This window comes from Excalfactoria chinensis, chromosome 19 (genome assembly GCF_039878825.1).
Source record: "Excalfactoria chinensis isolate bCotChi1 chromosome 19, bCotChi1.hap2, whole genome shotgun sequence".
Lineage (NCBI taxonomy): Eukaryota > Metazoa > Chordata > Aves > Galliformes > Phasianidae > Excalfactoria > Excalfactoria chinensis.
In genome coordinates, this window is record NC_092843.1 from 2,426,064 (window position 1) to 2,441,253 (window position 15,190).

At 51.4% G+C, this 15,190-nt stretch overlaps 1 protein-coding gene across 3 annotated transcripts in view; it reads left to right on the top strand.

Annotated features, from left to right (window-relative positions):
- Nucleotides 1-15,190, top strand: part of ATP2A3 (ATPase sarcoplasmic/endoplasmic reticulum Ca2+ transporting 3) — a 33,038-nt gene that overhangs the window by 13,837 nt on the left and 4,011 nt on the right. Inside the window, exons 6-22 of one of the 3 annotated variants that reach the window (XM_072353264.1) lie at nucleotides 906-986; nucleotides 1,404-1,489; nucleotides 2,221-2,685; nucleotides 6,301-6,389; nucleotides 7,595-7,697; nucleotides 7,891-8,022; nucleotides 8,629-8,754; nucleotides 9,791-10,009; nucleotides 10,533-10,868; nucleotides 10,939-11,159; nucleotides 11,609-11,811; nucleotides 11,892-11,977; nucleotides 12,079-12,212; nucleotides 12,443-12,560; nucleotides 13,105-13,222; nucleotides 13,917-13,924; nucleotides 14,711-14,764. In XM_072353264.1, coding sequence (XP_072209365.1) covers nucleotides 906-986; nucleotides 1,404-1,489; nucleotides 2,221-2,685; nucleotides 6,301-6,389; nucleotides 7,595-7,697; nucleotides 7,891-8,022; nucleotides 8,629-8,754; nucleotides 9,791-10,009; nucleotides 10,533-10,868; nucleotides 10,939-11,159; nucleotides 11,609-11,811; nucleotides 11,892-11,977; nucleotides 12,079-12,212; nucleotides 12,443-12,560; nucleotides 13,105-13,222; nucleotides 13,917-13,924; nucleotides 14,711-14,764 — 2,579 coding nt within the window. Of the gene's footprint in view, nucleotides 1-905; nucleotides 987-1,403; nucleotides 1,490-2,220; nucleotides 2,686-6,300; nucleotides 6,390-7,594; nucleotides 7,698-7,890; nucleotides 8,023-8,628; nucleotides 8,755-9,790; nucleotides 10,010-10,532; nucleotides 10,869-10,938; nucleotides 11,160-11,608; nucleotides 11,812-11,891; nucleotides 11,978-12,078; nucleotides 12,213-12,442; nucleotides 12,561-13,104; nucleotides 13,223-13,916; nucleotides 13,925-14,691; nucleotides 14,765-15,190 lie in introns of all 3 variants that reach the window. The other 2 variants (XM_072353263.1, XM_072353262.1) reach the window with 2 other exon arrangements.

Sequence of the window (15,190 nt, forward strand, 5' to 3'; positions counted from 1 at the left end):
AAGGGGTAAAACATCACCTGTTCAGCTTCAGACACCCCCACGCTTCCTTCTGTGCAGGATTTGCAGCACTGTGTGCCCCATAACCCACCAAACAGGTTGCTGTGGGATATCTGTCCTGCCATGTAAGTTTATCATGCTATCTACCCTTGAGCAGATGCTACCCCCATAGCACCAGGGCTCCAGGTCTCCTTAGATGCTGTCAGCAGATTGGGAGCCTGCAGGCTCCACTCATGTTTTGCAATCCCCTCTCTGCCTTTCCCATGGGGGAGAAAGAGACATTTGCTCCTTTAGAGCAGATCCAGCTCCCTTGGGCGGCTGCAAAGTCTGTGCAGGAGGAAGTTTGGGGGTGTCTGCAGGTCCCTGTGTTTATCATCCAAAAGCAACAGCTGGATTACACAGCTGTGCAGTGGAGCAGTGCCAGGGCAGCCCGGCCCTGAGTTCGGGAGGATTTTATGAGCCTCGGGAGGAAGCGCTTCTTAAAATCTGGGATTGGAGACGTTTGGTCACAGCCAAGGCGGAGCGTTGCGCAATGTGATGTGAATTGTTGTGAGCAAAGGCTGTGCTGATCTCAATATTTCCAAAAAGCCGTTGTGTTCGGGCGATAAGGGAGCATGAGGAAGAGCCGTGACGTGCCAAGAATCTGCAAGGAAGAAACCCAGCCGGAAAGCAGTTTTCAACAGGTTTTGTTTGGTGTTTTTTTTTTTAACATGCGCCTTGGTGGGCAGCAAACAGTGGCTGTCAGTCGGCCAAGATGCTTCCACCCATGATTGCTGGACCGGGTAACCCACAGATGACTGTTTGTTCTGGCTGTGAAAGGTCCTGGAATGGTGTTGTCCAGAGTCTTGGAGCTTCACCATGCCCCTTCTCCAGCCCCTGGTTGAGCTGCTCTGCTCTTTTCCTTGCAGTTGGTGACAAGGTGCCAGCAGACATCCGCATCATCGAAATACGCTCCACCACGCTGCGGGTTGACCAGTCCATCCTCACAGGTGTGTGCAGGTGGGACAAATGAAGGTAGATGTGCCCTCTGTCCACTGCCAGGAGTGAAATTTGGGGCTGGTGCTGGGCTGAGCATTTTTCTGGAGTGAGAAATGAGCGGAGGAATGAGATTTAGGGCTTGGGGAGGACTCAGTACATCATTCAAAGCTCTGCTAAATGCAAACTGTGGGGCGTTCCCATGCAGCGTCCATGGTTTCATGAGAGGTTCCCAGTCCCACCCTGCAGCCATCACTGTTGGTCGAGGTGCTGGAGTTCAAGTAACATTTGGGCAACACTCTCAGGCACAAAGTTTGGGTTTTGTGTGGTCCTGTGTGGAGCAAGGCATTGGACTCAATGTTCCTCGTGGTTCCCTTCCAACTTGGGATATTCTGTGATGTTCTATGATCTCCTTGCTTTTGTGTTGGCAGGGGAGTCCATGTCGGTGATCAAACATGCTGACCCCATCCCAGACCCCCGTGCTGTCAACCAGGACAAGAAGAACATGCTTTTCTCTGTAAGTCCCCACCTTGTGATTTTGCAGACACCAGGCAAAGAGACCAATGAACATGGGAGGTCTATAGGCAGGGAGCTGTATCAACTGCATGCTGATCCTTGTTATGTAAAAAGGGTCCCAGATCCATACAAATGGAGGGCTGCTTCCATGAAATTTTATCTGAGTTGTGGCACATGTTGCTCTTAGACCTTGGGCAATCTTAGCTGGTTTTGTATCTCATGGTGTGAGTTACTGGTGGAGTAAAGGCTTGTGCTTGTACCTGGGGCTGTTACAGGTTTGAATTTCCTATTTGCTCATGCACCTTGGGCAGAAGTCAAACCTGAGAAGGATGAGATCACTTTAAAGTGTCACCTGCTGCTTTGTGGTGGGTTTATGTTAAGTCCAAAACAGGCCTGAACTGCATGAAGTCAAAACTGTCCTCCCATCATAGAGTGGAAGAGGGACATAAATCATCTCAGCTGGGCTGAGAAGACTCCTTATGGCTGAAGGAATTTGAGCCTGGAGGTGAAGTTTACTCTTCTCTAATCAAGTCAGGGACCATGTATGAGGTTATGATGAGCAAAGACTCACCCAGATTTTAGCAGATGGAAAATCCAGGAGGATTTGGCTCGTTTTCTTCTTAAGACAATCTTAAGATCTAATATTCCCCTTTAACAAGAAACAGCCCATTTCCTCACTCAGACTGAGAGGTTTCATGCCCATGTACTTACCACCCCTTCCATCCCTCCCAGGGCACCAACATCGCAGCTGGGAAGGCTGTGGGAATCGTCATTGCAACAGGGGTGTACACAGAGATTGGGAAGATCCGAAACCAGATGGTGGAGACAGAGCCTGAGAAAACCCCCTTGCAACAGAAGCTGGATGAGTTCAGCCAGCAGCTCTCCAAAGTGATCTTCCTTGTTTGCATCGCCGTCTGGGTCATCAACATCAGCCACTTCAGTGACCCTGTCCATGGTGGTTCCTGGTTTCGAGGTGCCATCTACTATTTCAAGACATCAGTGGCCCTGGCGGTGGCTGCCATTCCTGAGGGCCTCCCGGCTGTCATCACCACGTGCCTGGCACTGGGCACCCGCCGCATGGCTAAGAAGAATGCCATTGTGAGAAGCCTGCCCTCGGTGGAGACACTGGGGTGCACATCTGTCATCTGCTCCGACAAGACCGGCACCCTCACCACCAACCAGATGTCCGTCTGCCAGGTGAGCACAGGGCATTTTAGGGGGCTGTATCATGGAATCACAGAACAGCTTAGGTTGGAGGGGCTTACAGGACATCTGGTTCCAGCCCCTCCATGGGCTGGTTGCCAACCACTAGATCAGGCTGCCCACAGGGTCCATCCAGCCTGACTGCAGTACTCGAACTTGTTTTGCCCTCCTGCAATCACTCCCTTTTGCTCATTAGGAATTTCAAGATGAGCATGTAAGACGTTCTGTTTGACAGTGTAGGAAGGTCTGAGCTTCCTTCCAGTCCAAGAGGGTGTGAGGAGGTTTGTGACTTACCTTGTCGTGATGGTAAATAGAAAAATCTCACCTTTTCATTAGCTTTTCTGAACACTCTAGCCTTGAGGTGCAGGTTTGCAGACTTGTTTCAGGGCTCCCTCTCCATGGAGCATCTCTTCTGGCTGGGTTTCGGTATTAACACAGCTTCTGGAGAAGCCAGTGTGGTCAACACCTTTTCTGCTCTCTTGCCCATTTTCCTTCTGTTTTAACCAAACTGGTGAGAAATTCCAGATCACGCAAAATTAGAAAACTGGGATCTGTGAGGCCAAAGTTGGAGGGTCAGTTGGGTCCAGCTGTTCATGGTGGTTTGTTAGGAAAGCCTGGGCCATCCCAGTGCTTCTCAGTTTCCCCATTATTCCTCAGGAAAGCTTTTTTCATGATCTTGGCGCGTCAGTTTTATAGGAGAACCATGGAAAATATGTCACCAAGGGGAAAAATGGCCCTGGCCACCCTCCCTGCTCTCTGAAAGTTGGGTAGTGAAGCAGCAACCAGCCACAAGCTTTGGTTTGCTCAGCACAAGCCACAAATGACTGGAAATGTCTGATGTTTCTGCCCCGTAAATGATTTACAAGGGGGCCCTGCTGGATCAAGGGGCTGACAGAGCTGTCCATGTTTCACACGAGGGGGAGGCTCCCATCGGCCCTAAGCAAATGATGTATAAAATAAATAGTATATATTAAAAATAAATAATGATGGACGAGCCCAGCATCTGAGCACAGAAACAGTCGTTAACGTTTAACCCATTCCTGTGGCCAGGGTGCACAGCAGGGTGCAGCTGTGTAGATCCCATGTGTTTCTATGTGCCCAGAGCCTGGGCTGGCTGAGTCTCCGTGTGCCAGATACCAGCCCTGGGTCTGCTGCAGATGTTGGCACTGTGGTGAGGCAGTCAAGCCACAAACCCACTCAGTAAATCAGATGAAAGCTGTGGTTTGCACTGCTCACCTTATGGGGTGGCTTGGGCTCTCTGATATCTAAGTCATTTGATACCCTCCTGAGATCAGATCTCCCACTTAGTGGCTGAAGCAACGTGGTTTTAGTGAGGGTTTTGATGCCGCCCTCCCACAGCTTCCTACTGGACAATGTGCTCAGCTGTGACATGAACAGCTTCATGCTGCTACTACCAGGGAGGTTTGGGCTATACGTTAGGAAAAACTTCTTTACCAAGAGAGTGGATGCTGGAACTGGCTTCCTAGCGAGGTGACTGGTGCATTTGGATGGTGCTCTTAACTTAGTTTTAATTTCGGGTCTGCCCCAACGTTGTCCAACAGTTGGATTTGGTGACCGTTGCTGGGTCTCTTGCAACCAGAACTTGTTCTACTCTTGTTTTACTCTACTCATCACAAAGAACTTGCAGCATCCTCTTACGTGCTGTAACTCAATTGCTGAGGAGCATAAGGATAGTGTCAGGAATCGAGGATGCAAAGCAGAGATGCTGCGCGGGTTCAGGCCTGCCACTGTGCCGTGATTCAGCAGCTCTGTCTCTGTTGAACAACCCCAGTCAGTTCTCTCTCGATGCCTCGTATGCTCAGGGTTTCCCAGTGTTGCTGGCTGTGCCGTGCTGGCTTTTGGTGGGTGCTGTCACTTGGGGCCACCTCCGGTGTTGAAGGAAAATGATGGTGCTGTGTGGGCTGGCTGATGGGTGAATGACACTGATTACAACCTTCTGCTGCTCCAGGCAGCTCTCCTGCCTCGCCTGCCTTTTGATGAGTGCCTTTTTAAAAGAGATCACAGAAAATATATACAAATGGACACCCATTGCTTGCACCGTGCCCCTTTTCTGCTTGGAAATATGCAGAAACATCACCTCAAAAGCCTGCAAATACCCTTGTGATGTCTGTTGGTCATGCAGGCTAGGAGCAGGCAGGAAATCTGACGTAACTTCTGTTTGCTGTGGGTTCCATGGCACCTATTTTAAATAGGCATGGAAAAAACAGAGGGCATGGAATGATTTATTTCTTTTTTTTTTTCCCTTTTCTAGTAAGAAAGTTGCTATTGTGGAAGTGCTGATTGTTTTGTAGTTGTGTTTGAAAACAAAAGAGCTCGTATCATGCAAAAACACCAGTGGTGAGGATGGATGGTTTCAGGATTTTTAATAAATACAAGGCCAGCCTGCAATTCTGAGCATGGAAGGCTGCTTACTGAAGGGGCCGGGAGGTGTTGGCTCAATTGCAAGCCAATGGCATTGGGCTTCTTGCAAAGACACAAAGGATGCTCCCCCTTCAGAAATCCCTTTTAGTGCTGCCTCAGGCCAGGTGCTGCATTGCTGAAGCCTCTAATTTAGGGAATTGCAGCCATGCTTTGCCTCTGTCTCAAGTGTCTGACTCAGTTGCCCCAAGGAGATGTGGTCTTTGAGCTCTTTATAGAGGTCTGTTGGGTGTTAGCAAGTGGCTGGAGGATCCAGGTCTCTTCTGCCACTTCTTGCCATGCACTTTTCTTCACATCCCCTCAGGGATGCTCAGGGAACAGAGATGGGTGAAATAATGCAGATGTTGTCCCCAGGAGAAAGGGCTGATGCTCAGCCCTAGGGCAAATGTCACAGCAACCGACATCCTAAATACAACTGTGCCTTAATGATGGGTCATGGGAAAGTTTTAATTAATTAAATCTTCTGGAAATGAACAGTAATTGTCCCTGCATCACTTTCCCAAACCACCAAGTAGGACTGTGGAGCGAGGAAGGCACTGCTGCCTCCTGGCTGGGAGGATGCGTTCCATCCAACCCATGTTATTTGTTAATTATATTGCTTTTTGGCTCCAGCATGGGTTGTAAATAACAATTAGGCAGGCAGGAGCATTGCTGTGCCCTTGTCCTGGCCAGGTCAGGAGCTGACGGTGATGCTGATGATGGTGGAGAGCTGTGCCAAGTGGAGCCGAGGGGAGGTGGAAAGAGGAGGATTTTTATTGCATGTTAATTCCTTTTGGTCTCATTGCTCTCACTGTAATGGCAAGAATGGGCCTGGTAGGTGTTTGAAAGGCAAAATTTGCTCCAAATTAGAGCATGTGGGACTTTTACAACTCTCCAGGGTTTAATTAACCAAGCTGTAACCTGGGGAACATGCAGTGCAAGCCAGTGGCTGGGAGCCGGCTGGGAAGGGGGGCACGGGGTCCTGCGGCTGGTCGGATCCTGTCCCTCCTGCTGGGCAGCAGAACCCCAGCCCTGCTCCAAGAACAATACCGGCAGCTGCTTAGAAACTGCCTGGGCACTGCTCCTCTGCGATGGAACAAAAGGAGCTGGAGGAGGCAAATGTGGAAGCTGGGAGGGGTGCGTGCCAGCAAATCGCTGCCTAACTCTCCTTGTCCATCTGTCCCCTTTCAGATGTTCATCATGGAGAAGGTGGAGGGTACCCAGTGCAGCCTACATGAGTTCAGCATCACTGGCTCCACCTACGCTCCCGAGGGACAGATGTGAGTATGGTCCCTGTGCTGCAGGGTGCAGCTGGTGGCTGCACAGGGAGACCCACTCTCACCACTGTATCTGGGTGAAACTGGGACGTTTGGTATCAATTTGTGGCTGAACTGAGTATTGCACGTGGAGGGGGCAAAAGCTTATTTACTCTCCCCATCATGTGTCACTGCGGGGAGATGTTCCTTGTCCTTGCCACAATCCCCTTTGCTCATCCACGCAGTGACAGTGGCAGCTTCAGAGTTAATGTCATGAATATTTATAAAGCCTATTTGATCTTTCAAATGGGACATAAGAGTCTCCATTAAAATGTGACATAGGTCTTAAGCTGCCATTAATGGGTGCTCTTCAGCTCAGTAAGGACTGACAGGCCCTGTTTGTCTGCTCCCTCCTGAGGCTGCAGTCTCCCTTTCTCAGGTTCATTTGCAGCACCCAGCCAGCAGCTCTTCTACCAATGCCTTTCGCAGCACAGCTGTCCCTTCCCAGCTCTGTATGGGGACATCACACGCTGCAAAAGCCATCCCCAGTATTTCTGCCCTCTCCAACACCAAAACGCAGCCTGAAGTGCTTTCATCCCTGTGCAAACAGATTTTTCAGATTTTCTTGGCCGCTCCCTGTTTTCCGCTCCTGAGCTCTAACAAGGGCTCCAAAATGTTCTTTCCATTGGGAAGCTGCAGTGGAATAAACTGATCCTAATAAATGCCTGACAAATTATTTTTCCAGCAAGCGGGTGAGCAGCTGAGTTTGCACAGCTCTAACCTGCAGTTACCTCTCCTGGGGTCTGGATCGGTTTTGTTTCATCCCAAAATGTGCCTGGCTGTTTCCACCATGGAGCAGTGGGTGGCTGGGGAGAGGAGCCTGGTCCTGCAGCTCCTTTGGACATTGAGCACATAGAGACCCTGGGGTATCTTTACCCCTTTTCTGGTTTCTCACCTTCATAACCACCTCCAGAGGTTGTGGAAAAGGGTGGAGTGGCACTGAGGGTCATGGCTTAGTGTTACAGTGGGGATGGGTTGCTGGTTAGACTTGGTGATCTTAGAGACCATTTCCAACCTTGTTTGTTCTATAACCAGCTGTTCACTGCCCCTGCTTTGACGACCCAGGGGGAGCAGAAGTTCTATAAAACACCATTTCCAGTTTTCATAGTTTCTCTGTTGCCATTTTTATTCTGGGGCACTTCAAGGGTTCATTTGTTTCCCTCCCATAGCCTGAAGGACGAGCAGCCGGTGCGGTGTGGGCAGTACGATGGGCTGGTGGAGCTGGCTACTATCTGTGCTCTCTGCAATGACTCCTCGCTGGACTACAATGAGGTGTGTGGGGACAGGTTGCTGCGGGCTCCCAGTGGGCTTTTCTATTCTCTTTGGGCAAAATCAGCGGATATTGGGCAAAGGGTTTCTGTACCTTGAATGCAGCCCATCTCTAGTAGTGTGGGACATCCTGAGGTGGAGATGCATGGAGGGGATGTCCTCCAACACTTGAGCTCTGTTATTTCCTGCCTTCCAGTCAAAAAAAGTCTACGAGAAGGTGGGGGAAGCCACTGAAACAGCCCTGACGTGCTTGGTGGAAAAGATGAATGTCTTCGACACAGACACCAGCAAGCTCTCCAAGGTGGAGCGAGCCAACGCCTGCAATTCGGTGTGTGAAGGGGATGAGATGAGGGCTTGGTGGTGGTGATAAAGGTGCTGGTCTGGAACAAGGGTGCAATTTCTTTGCTCATAAGGGGTTGAGCCTTAGAAAATCTTCAGGTCTGTGCTGACCATGGGGGACCTGAACCGTCCTCTGCAGTGTGCATCAAACCCAGCTCCCAGCACTGCAGTTCCTGCTGGAGCGCCTCTATTTCTGGCTTATGAATCTCCAGCACTGACTGTTCTGCTGCTCTGGCTCTGCCGTGTCTCCCTCTCCTGGTTAAAATGCATTTCATCTCCCATCTGGATTTGGTGTCGTGCCATTAGATTTTTCATATACAACACCCTCCTAGCAACAAAAAATAATAATTGCAAAATACTTTGGCCACGCAGTGAACAAGGTAGACAACAGCATCCCTGCCCCCCTCAATGGAAAATAATTCAAATTGGCCTTGGCTGCCCTGTAAGTGGCTTTTCTGGGACAAGACTCATCCTCCCAGGAGCTGGCTCAGCTGCTGTAATGCTGATATGGGGATGCAATGGAGTGACAAGGACCAGCTGCTATCTTTCTGGGCATCTTGCTCCTGGGATGATTAACAGCAGCGCTGTCTCACAGGTGATCAAACATCTGATGAGGAAGGAATGCACCCTGGAGTTCTCCCGTGACCGCAAGTCCATGTCAGTGTACTGCACACCCACTGGCCCCGGTCACAACTCTGCTGGCAGCAAGATGTTTGTTAAGGTATGGGGTGAGGTCCCTCACATGTGTCCCAGTGGTGCTTTTGGGTTTGTGTCCTGCCTTGGTTTGTCCAGGTGTCCTGAAGGTAAAGTGTTGTGGGAGGTAAAGTGGTGCAGAAGGAGGAAAAGGTGCTGAGCATCCTGATGTTGGGAACACAGGAACTTCCCATGCTCCAAATTCAGGCTCTACATTTTATGCCCACCACAACCAACAGCAGTGCTCAAATGGTTCAGCTTTCCATTGTAACCAGAAATAAAATAGTATTTATGGGGCATTTTCTTCCCAAGAGAAAGGAGGGGAGGAGATGCAGCAGGAATTTCCCCACTGGCTCAGAAGAATTGTGTCCATGTGTTCCCACTCAGAGAGTTTCTAGATGAACTTTGTCCTCCAGGTCGAGTAGAGGCCACCCAGGCCTGCCATCCTGTTTTCAGAGCAGCAATAGAGGGAACGCAAGGCTGAAATTAAAGGGGAACATCAGGGTCAAAAAGGGACAGGGTGAAGTGCTATGATGCTCAAGGCTGTGTGTTCCTAAATCACAAAGGCATTGTGAGCATCCTGCAGGCAGCAACACAATTTTTTTGGTGGGACCCATCTTGTCCCTTTGGGAACAGTAGGGTGGGAGCCACTCAGGCAGGCAGGAATGAGGCAGATCCCCGTGGAGCAGATCCCATGCTCACCAACCTGAGTTCACTTCATCCTTCCCATCCAGTCTCTCGTGTCAAGGCTGCCACCTAGTGCGCTGTGCTGCCAGGATGTACTTGTGCTCACATTTTGGGAAGATTCCCTTCTCCTCCTCCCAGACGTTTTGCTTCCACTTGCTCTGGCTCAGTGCTGGAAGGAGATGCTCAATGTCCAGATTCATATTCCCATAGCATACATCCCTCACTCATTGCTCCCAAGCACACACACAAAAGGATGTTGCTCTGCATGCAGCCAGATTTGTCTTCTGTGCACCAAAGACCTTTGTGCTGGGGTGATGAGGACAGCAGACCAGGAATGACCCCCAGGAAGCAGCTCCTCACCCCCTGCTCCTTCCCAGGGTGCCCCAGAGAGCGTGATTGAGCGCTGCACCCATGTCCGTGTGGGCACAGCCAAGGTTCCACTGACCACACCTGTGAGGGAGAAGATCCTGAGCCGGATCCGGGACTGGGGCATGGGCATCAACACGCTGCGCTGCCTGGCATTGGCCACTCACGATGCACCCGTCCGTAGGGAGACCATGCAGTTACATGACTCCACCACCTTCGCCAATTATGAGGTACTAAGGCTTTTCTGCCCCAGTGGTATTTATCCTTTGATTTCTCTGGGTGGTGCAATGGCTCAGCTCATTCTCTGCAGTCCCCATCGCAGAGCTGCATGCAATGAGGCTGAACCCAAAGCCAAGGGCCCTGTCCCAGTGGTATCAATCCCCGAAGCCAAGGGCTCTGTCCCGCTAGTGTCCTTCCCGAAAGACAAGGGCCCAGTCCCATTGGTATACATCCTCATGGGGTGATTTACAAGACCTGGGGACCTTCGGGTGGGATGTGGTGGATGTGAGTGAAGTAAAGATGTGTGAGGAGTGCTGGAGGGGATGGGAGCATCCCTTTGTACCGAGGTTATGGGGATCCACTGATGAGGAATGTCTGTGGGAGACACTGATGGCTCCCCTGAGCCACTGGTGGGAAATATCCCAGAAGTTTCCCATCCGAGTGCCCTGGAATCACTATGCCCACAGTGGTTTTGTGGTGGGGAGGGATGTGGTTGTTTTCATGGCATCAACATGGTCTATGCTGTCCCCTCAGACCAATCTGACCTTTGTGGGCTGCGTGGGGATGCTGGACCCTCCCCGCAAGGAGGTCACTTCCTCCATTGAGATGTGCCGCAAGGCAGGCATCCGCGTCATCATGATCACGGGTGACAACAAAGGTACAGCAGTGGCCATCTGCCGCCGCATCGGCATCTTCACGGAGAGCGAGGATGTGGCTGGCAAGGCATACACGGGCCGGGAGTTCGATGAGCTGTCCCCGGAGGCACAGCGACAGGCATGTCGTGAGGCTCGCTGCTTCGCCCGCGTTGAGCCGGCGCACAAGTCCCGCATCGTTGAGTACCTGCAGTCCTTCAATGAGATCACTGCCATGGTGAGTCCCCGGCCTCCTCCTCCCTGCCCACACCCTGCCTTCACAATGCTTTAATCATGACTTCGTGCAGACGGGAGACGGCGTCAACGATGCCCCAGCCCTGAAGAAAGCCGAGATTGGCATCGCCATGGGGTCCGGCACGGCTGTTGCCAAGTCAGCTGCTGAGATGGTGCTCTCTGATGATAACTTCTCCACCATCGTGTCGGCCGTGGAGGAGGGCAGGGCCATCTACAACAACATGAAGCAGTTCATCCGCTATCTCATCTCCTCCAACGTTGGGGAGGTCGTGTGGTGAGAACCCTGTTGTGGGCAGCAGTTGTGGGGTATCTTGGGGCTGATATTTGTCACCAGCTCGTGTCACAGAACCATAGAATGGTTGAATTGGAAGGGATCTTAAAAGATTATCCAGTTCTACCTACTGTTGTGGGCTGGTTGCCCCCCACCAGGTCAGGCTGCCCAGGGCCCCATCCAGCCTGGCCACGGGCACCTCCAGGGATGGGGCTCCCAGTTTTTGGGGCAGCTGTGCCAGAGTCTCAGCACCCTCTGACTAAAGAATTTCCTCCTGATGTCTGATTTAAACCTATTCTTTTTTAGTTTAAAGCTATTCCCCTTTTAGACCATGTAAAAAGTCGTTTCCCTAAACTGAGTCTGGTGCACTAGAACCCAGTGTTCCTACTCACTTTCCCCTTTCACAACTCAGACACTACCTGACTCAACACCTCTGTCTTTTCCACCTGCAGCATCTTCTTGACAGCCATCCTGGGCCTGCCCGAAGCCCTCATCCCAGTGCAGCTGCTGTGGGTGAACCTGGTGACAGATGGGCTGCCAGCCACTGCACTGGGATTCAATCCCCCCGATCTGGACATCATGGACAAGCTGCCACGCAATCCCAAGGAGCCTCTTATCAGTGGATGGCTCTTCTTCCGTTACCTGGCCATTGGAGGTGAGCCCTGATGTTCTGGCACGTAGCCGGGCAGGGGGACCATGTCCAGGCTCCAGCTAAGGAGTCTCTCTTGGTCACAGTGTATGTGGGGCTGGCCACGGTGGGCGCAGCAACCTGGTGGTTCTTGTACGACACTGAGGGACCGCAGGTCTCCTTCCATCAGTTGGTGAGTTGAGGTCTTCCCCTACCCCTGTTTGTCTGTGGTTGCGATGGTCACATGTTCCTGCTGGGAAAGACATATTTACTGGTGGGTTCCTGTGCTGGCAGAGGAACTTCATGAGATGCACCGAAGACAACCCCATCTTTGAAGGAGTTGACTGTGAAATCTTCGAGTCTCGATACCCGACCACGATGGCTCTGTCCGTGCTGGTGACAATCGAAATGTGCAATGCTCTGAACAGGTGGGTGGCAGCAGGATTGCTCCATGTCACCCATGTCTTGTAGGGTCTCTGTAGGCAACTCTTAGTGGGCTGAGGGCTTTGCTTTACCCAGTAGAGCCATTCCAGTTAAGTGTCCAGATCCACATCATGGCGAAGCTTGAAGATGAATGGTCTGGAAGTGAAGGAGCTTGGGCAGATGTGGGGGCCAGGAGGAGGCTTTTGGCACTGACAGTGTCCCCTTGCTTTCCCAGTGTCTCTGAGAACCAGTCACTGCTGCGAATGCCCCCATGGCTCAACATCTGGCTGCTGGGGGCCATCGTCATGTCCATGGCTCTGCACTTCTTCATCCTCTACGTCAAGCCCATGCCTGTGAGTGCCCTGTGCCACCTCTGCGTGCAGCTTGGGGATCTCTCTTGTGGCTGAGGGCATCCCCTGGGGTACCATTTGGGTCTGCAGGGTCTGGGACAAATGTCCCCAAGTCCTGGGGCTCGAACTGCCATGGGACCGGGAGCCACCTTGCTGCAGAAAGTATTTACCTAAGTCAGACACCATCCTTATAGACAACACGAAGCTGTGTGACTGCCTCCAGGAGGCGATGCAGATCTTTTGGAGACATCACCTCCCTTTGAAGTACAAGGATGGTGATGCCACAGTTGATACCTATGGGTGTGTGGCATATGAAGTGAGTCGCTGTGCCCAGGGGGTGACATTGTCCCTCATTATGCCACTGAGTGGCTGAGTGTTAGGAAAATCTTCCCTGAAAGAGCAGTGCTGCAGTGGCACAGCTGCCCAGGGAGTGGTGGAGTCACCAATCCCTAAGGTGTTCAAGAACTGTGGAGATGTGGCACTGTGGGCAGTAGTGAAATCCCATCTCCTTCCCAATTAACATATCAAACCCTTTTCTGCTTTGCAGCTCATCTTCCAAGTGACCCCGCTGAGCTGGCCACAGTGGGTGGTTGTCCTGAAGATCTCCCTGCCCGTCATCCTGCTCGACGAAGGACTCAAGTACCTTTCCCGTAACCACCTGGAGGGTGAGAATGGGCAGCACAGTGCTGGGTTGTTGGCCCTACAGCACTGTGCTCTGGTTGGTGATGGTTTGGGGCAACTCACGTGATGTCTGCACTGCATGTCCATCCACCTCTGCTTTCTCAGCTATGAAAAAGGGCCTTTTTCTCCTCCCCCTTCCTCCCCAGCTGCCATGCCATGCAGAGTGGTTGATACTCAGTCTGCTGGAAATGCTCGGTGCAGGCAGGAACAGCAGATAAATCTGCCATGTGTGTTTATCCAGCTCCTCTCAAACCTCTGGGAACTGAATTCCTCCCTTTAAAGCAAAAGAAATCAAAAAGTGCTTTCCAACAGAAGTCCCTTTGATTTTTGCACCCCTCCATGGCTCTCCCTGTCTCATGTTTGCCACCTCTGTTATAAGACCTAGTAGGAGCTGTACACCTTACAAACTGGTTTCACTGGAGTTGCCATTGGCTGGGCTCTATGCAGGGTGCGTGCGGTGGGATCCTGCTTACAGCAGGCCCAGCAGGTTCATGGCTCCCATGCGCTGTAAATCACAACGTGTGTTTATACAGCCCTCTGAGTGGGTGATATCATCTTTTTCTTTCATTTCTTGAAAAAGACGCTGCTGTGGGTGATATCTCAGCGCTGGGTTAAACCTTCAGAGCCAAGTTCTTGCATTTCAGAGCTAAAGACAAGACTGACTGGGGGAGATTTGAGGCATCGTGGTGGCCCAGTTTGGTTTCTCCCAGTGCAGCGTGAATGTAGAAAACCTGGAAATCTTGGCTTGGAAATTATTGCAGGCAGAAAAATCTGCACCTTGCTACCATTGCCATCACTGGGTCACAGGATGCGCCACCCAGCTTCCCTGTCCACCAGTTGGAAACTGTTCCTAGTGTAATGTTATTTAATTGTTGCATCTCTTGTTGGACTGATGGATGCTTTGCATCACCCCTGCACATCTCATTGCATAGCAGCAATCTTCGGGTGCAGCACTGGGCTGGGATGTAGGAGAGCTGGTTGGGTTCTTGGCTATCACATCCCATGCATGGCCTTGGATTTCGCTTCACCATCTGTGCCCTGGGGATGAGTGTTTCTGTCTCCCACACTTTGTATTTTGCTGTAACAACCCAGCTCTGAGTGAGGTTTCTGGGGGCGGTTTCTGGAAAGGGATGATCCTCTTGAAGCCTAACACCAGCTTGGAGTGTTCCCTGCTTCTGGTCCCCAGTGCCACATCCCTGTAGTGCCAGATCCCCCGAGCCCCCCTGGTCATGGTGCTCTGCATGCCCACCAATCGCTCTGTGTTTTATCCAGTAAGGGATTCTGATGCAGCTACTCAATCACAGCAAAATCACGCTTCAATCATTTGAGCACGTTTCATTCCAAAGAAATCATTTAAATTCTGCATCATCCCAGTTCCTCTGGAGTTTGGCACACAGCAACAACAACGAAAAGCCACTTATGAATGTGGTGTTGTGATTTTTTTCTTTGCCAGGAATTCTCAGGACAGTAAGAAACACGTGGAACGGGGAGCACCAGTTGAAAACCTGCAGGACTCCAGAGCAAGGGTGGGCGTTCCCACTTGTCTCATCCCCACGTGCCTGTGCTTCTGCTGAAGCCTTGTTGAGTACTGTGGGGACCAACCCACGCTGCATCCCAGCAGATTTAGCTAGGCAGGGCTTGGGGTTGGACTCGAGCACGGGACCTGCAGCAGAGAGGCCAAAATCTAAGGGATGACCAAGGGCATTGGGTTGACGGCTGCCAGTGTTTAGCTGTGAGTTTTGCTGATTCAGGTTTGGCATGGAAATGTTTCTCCGCTGATCAGATTGAGATAAATGGTGTTTCCATTACTCTGAGTTTTCCTCATCCCTGAGGCTGCAAAAAGCTGAGACTGGAGGTTTTCACCCTGATCTCAGCGTTCTGTGTTCCTCTCCCCACCCCACCACTCTGTCATACGTTCACTGAGGTTTCTGCTGTCTCCATTGTGGGGAACA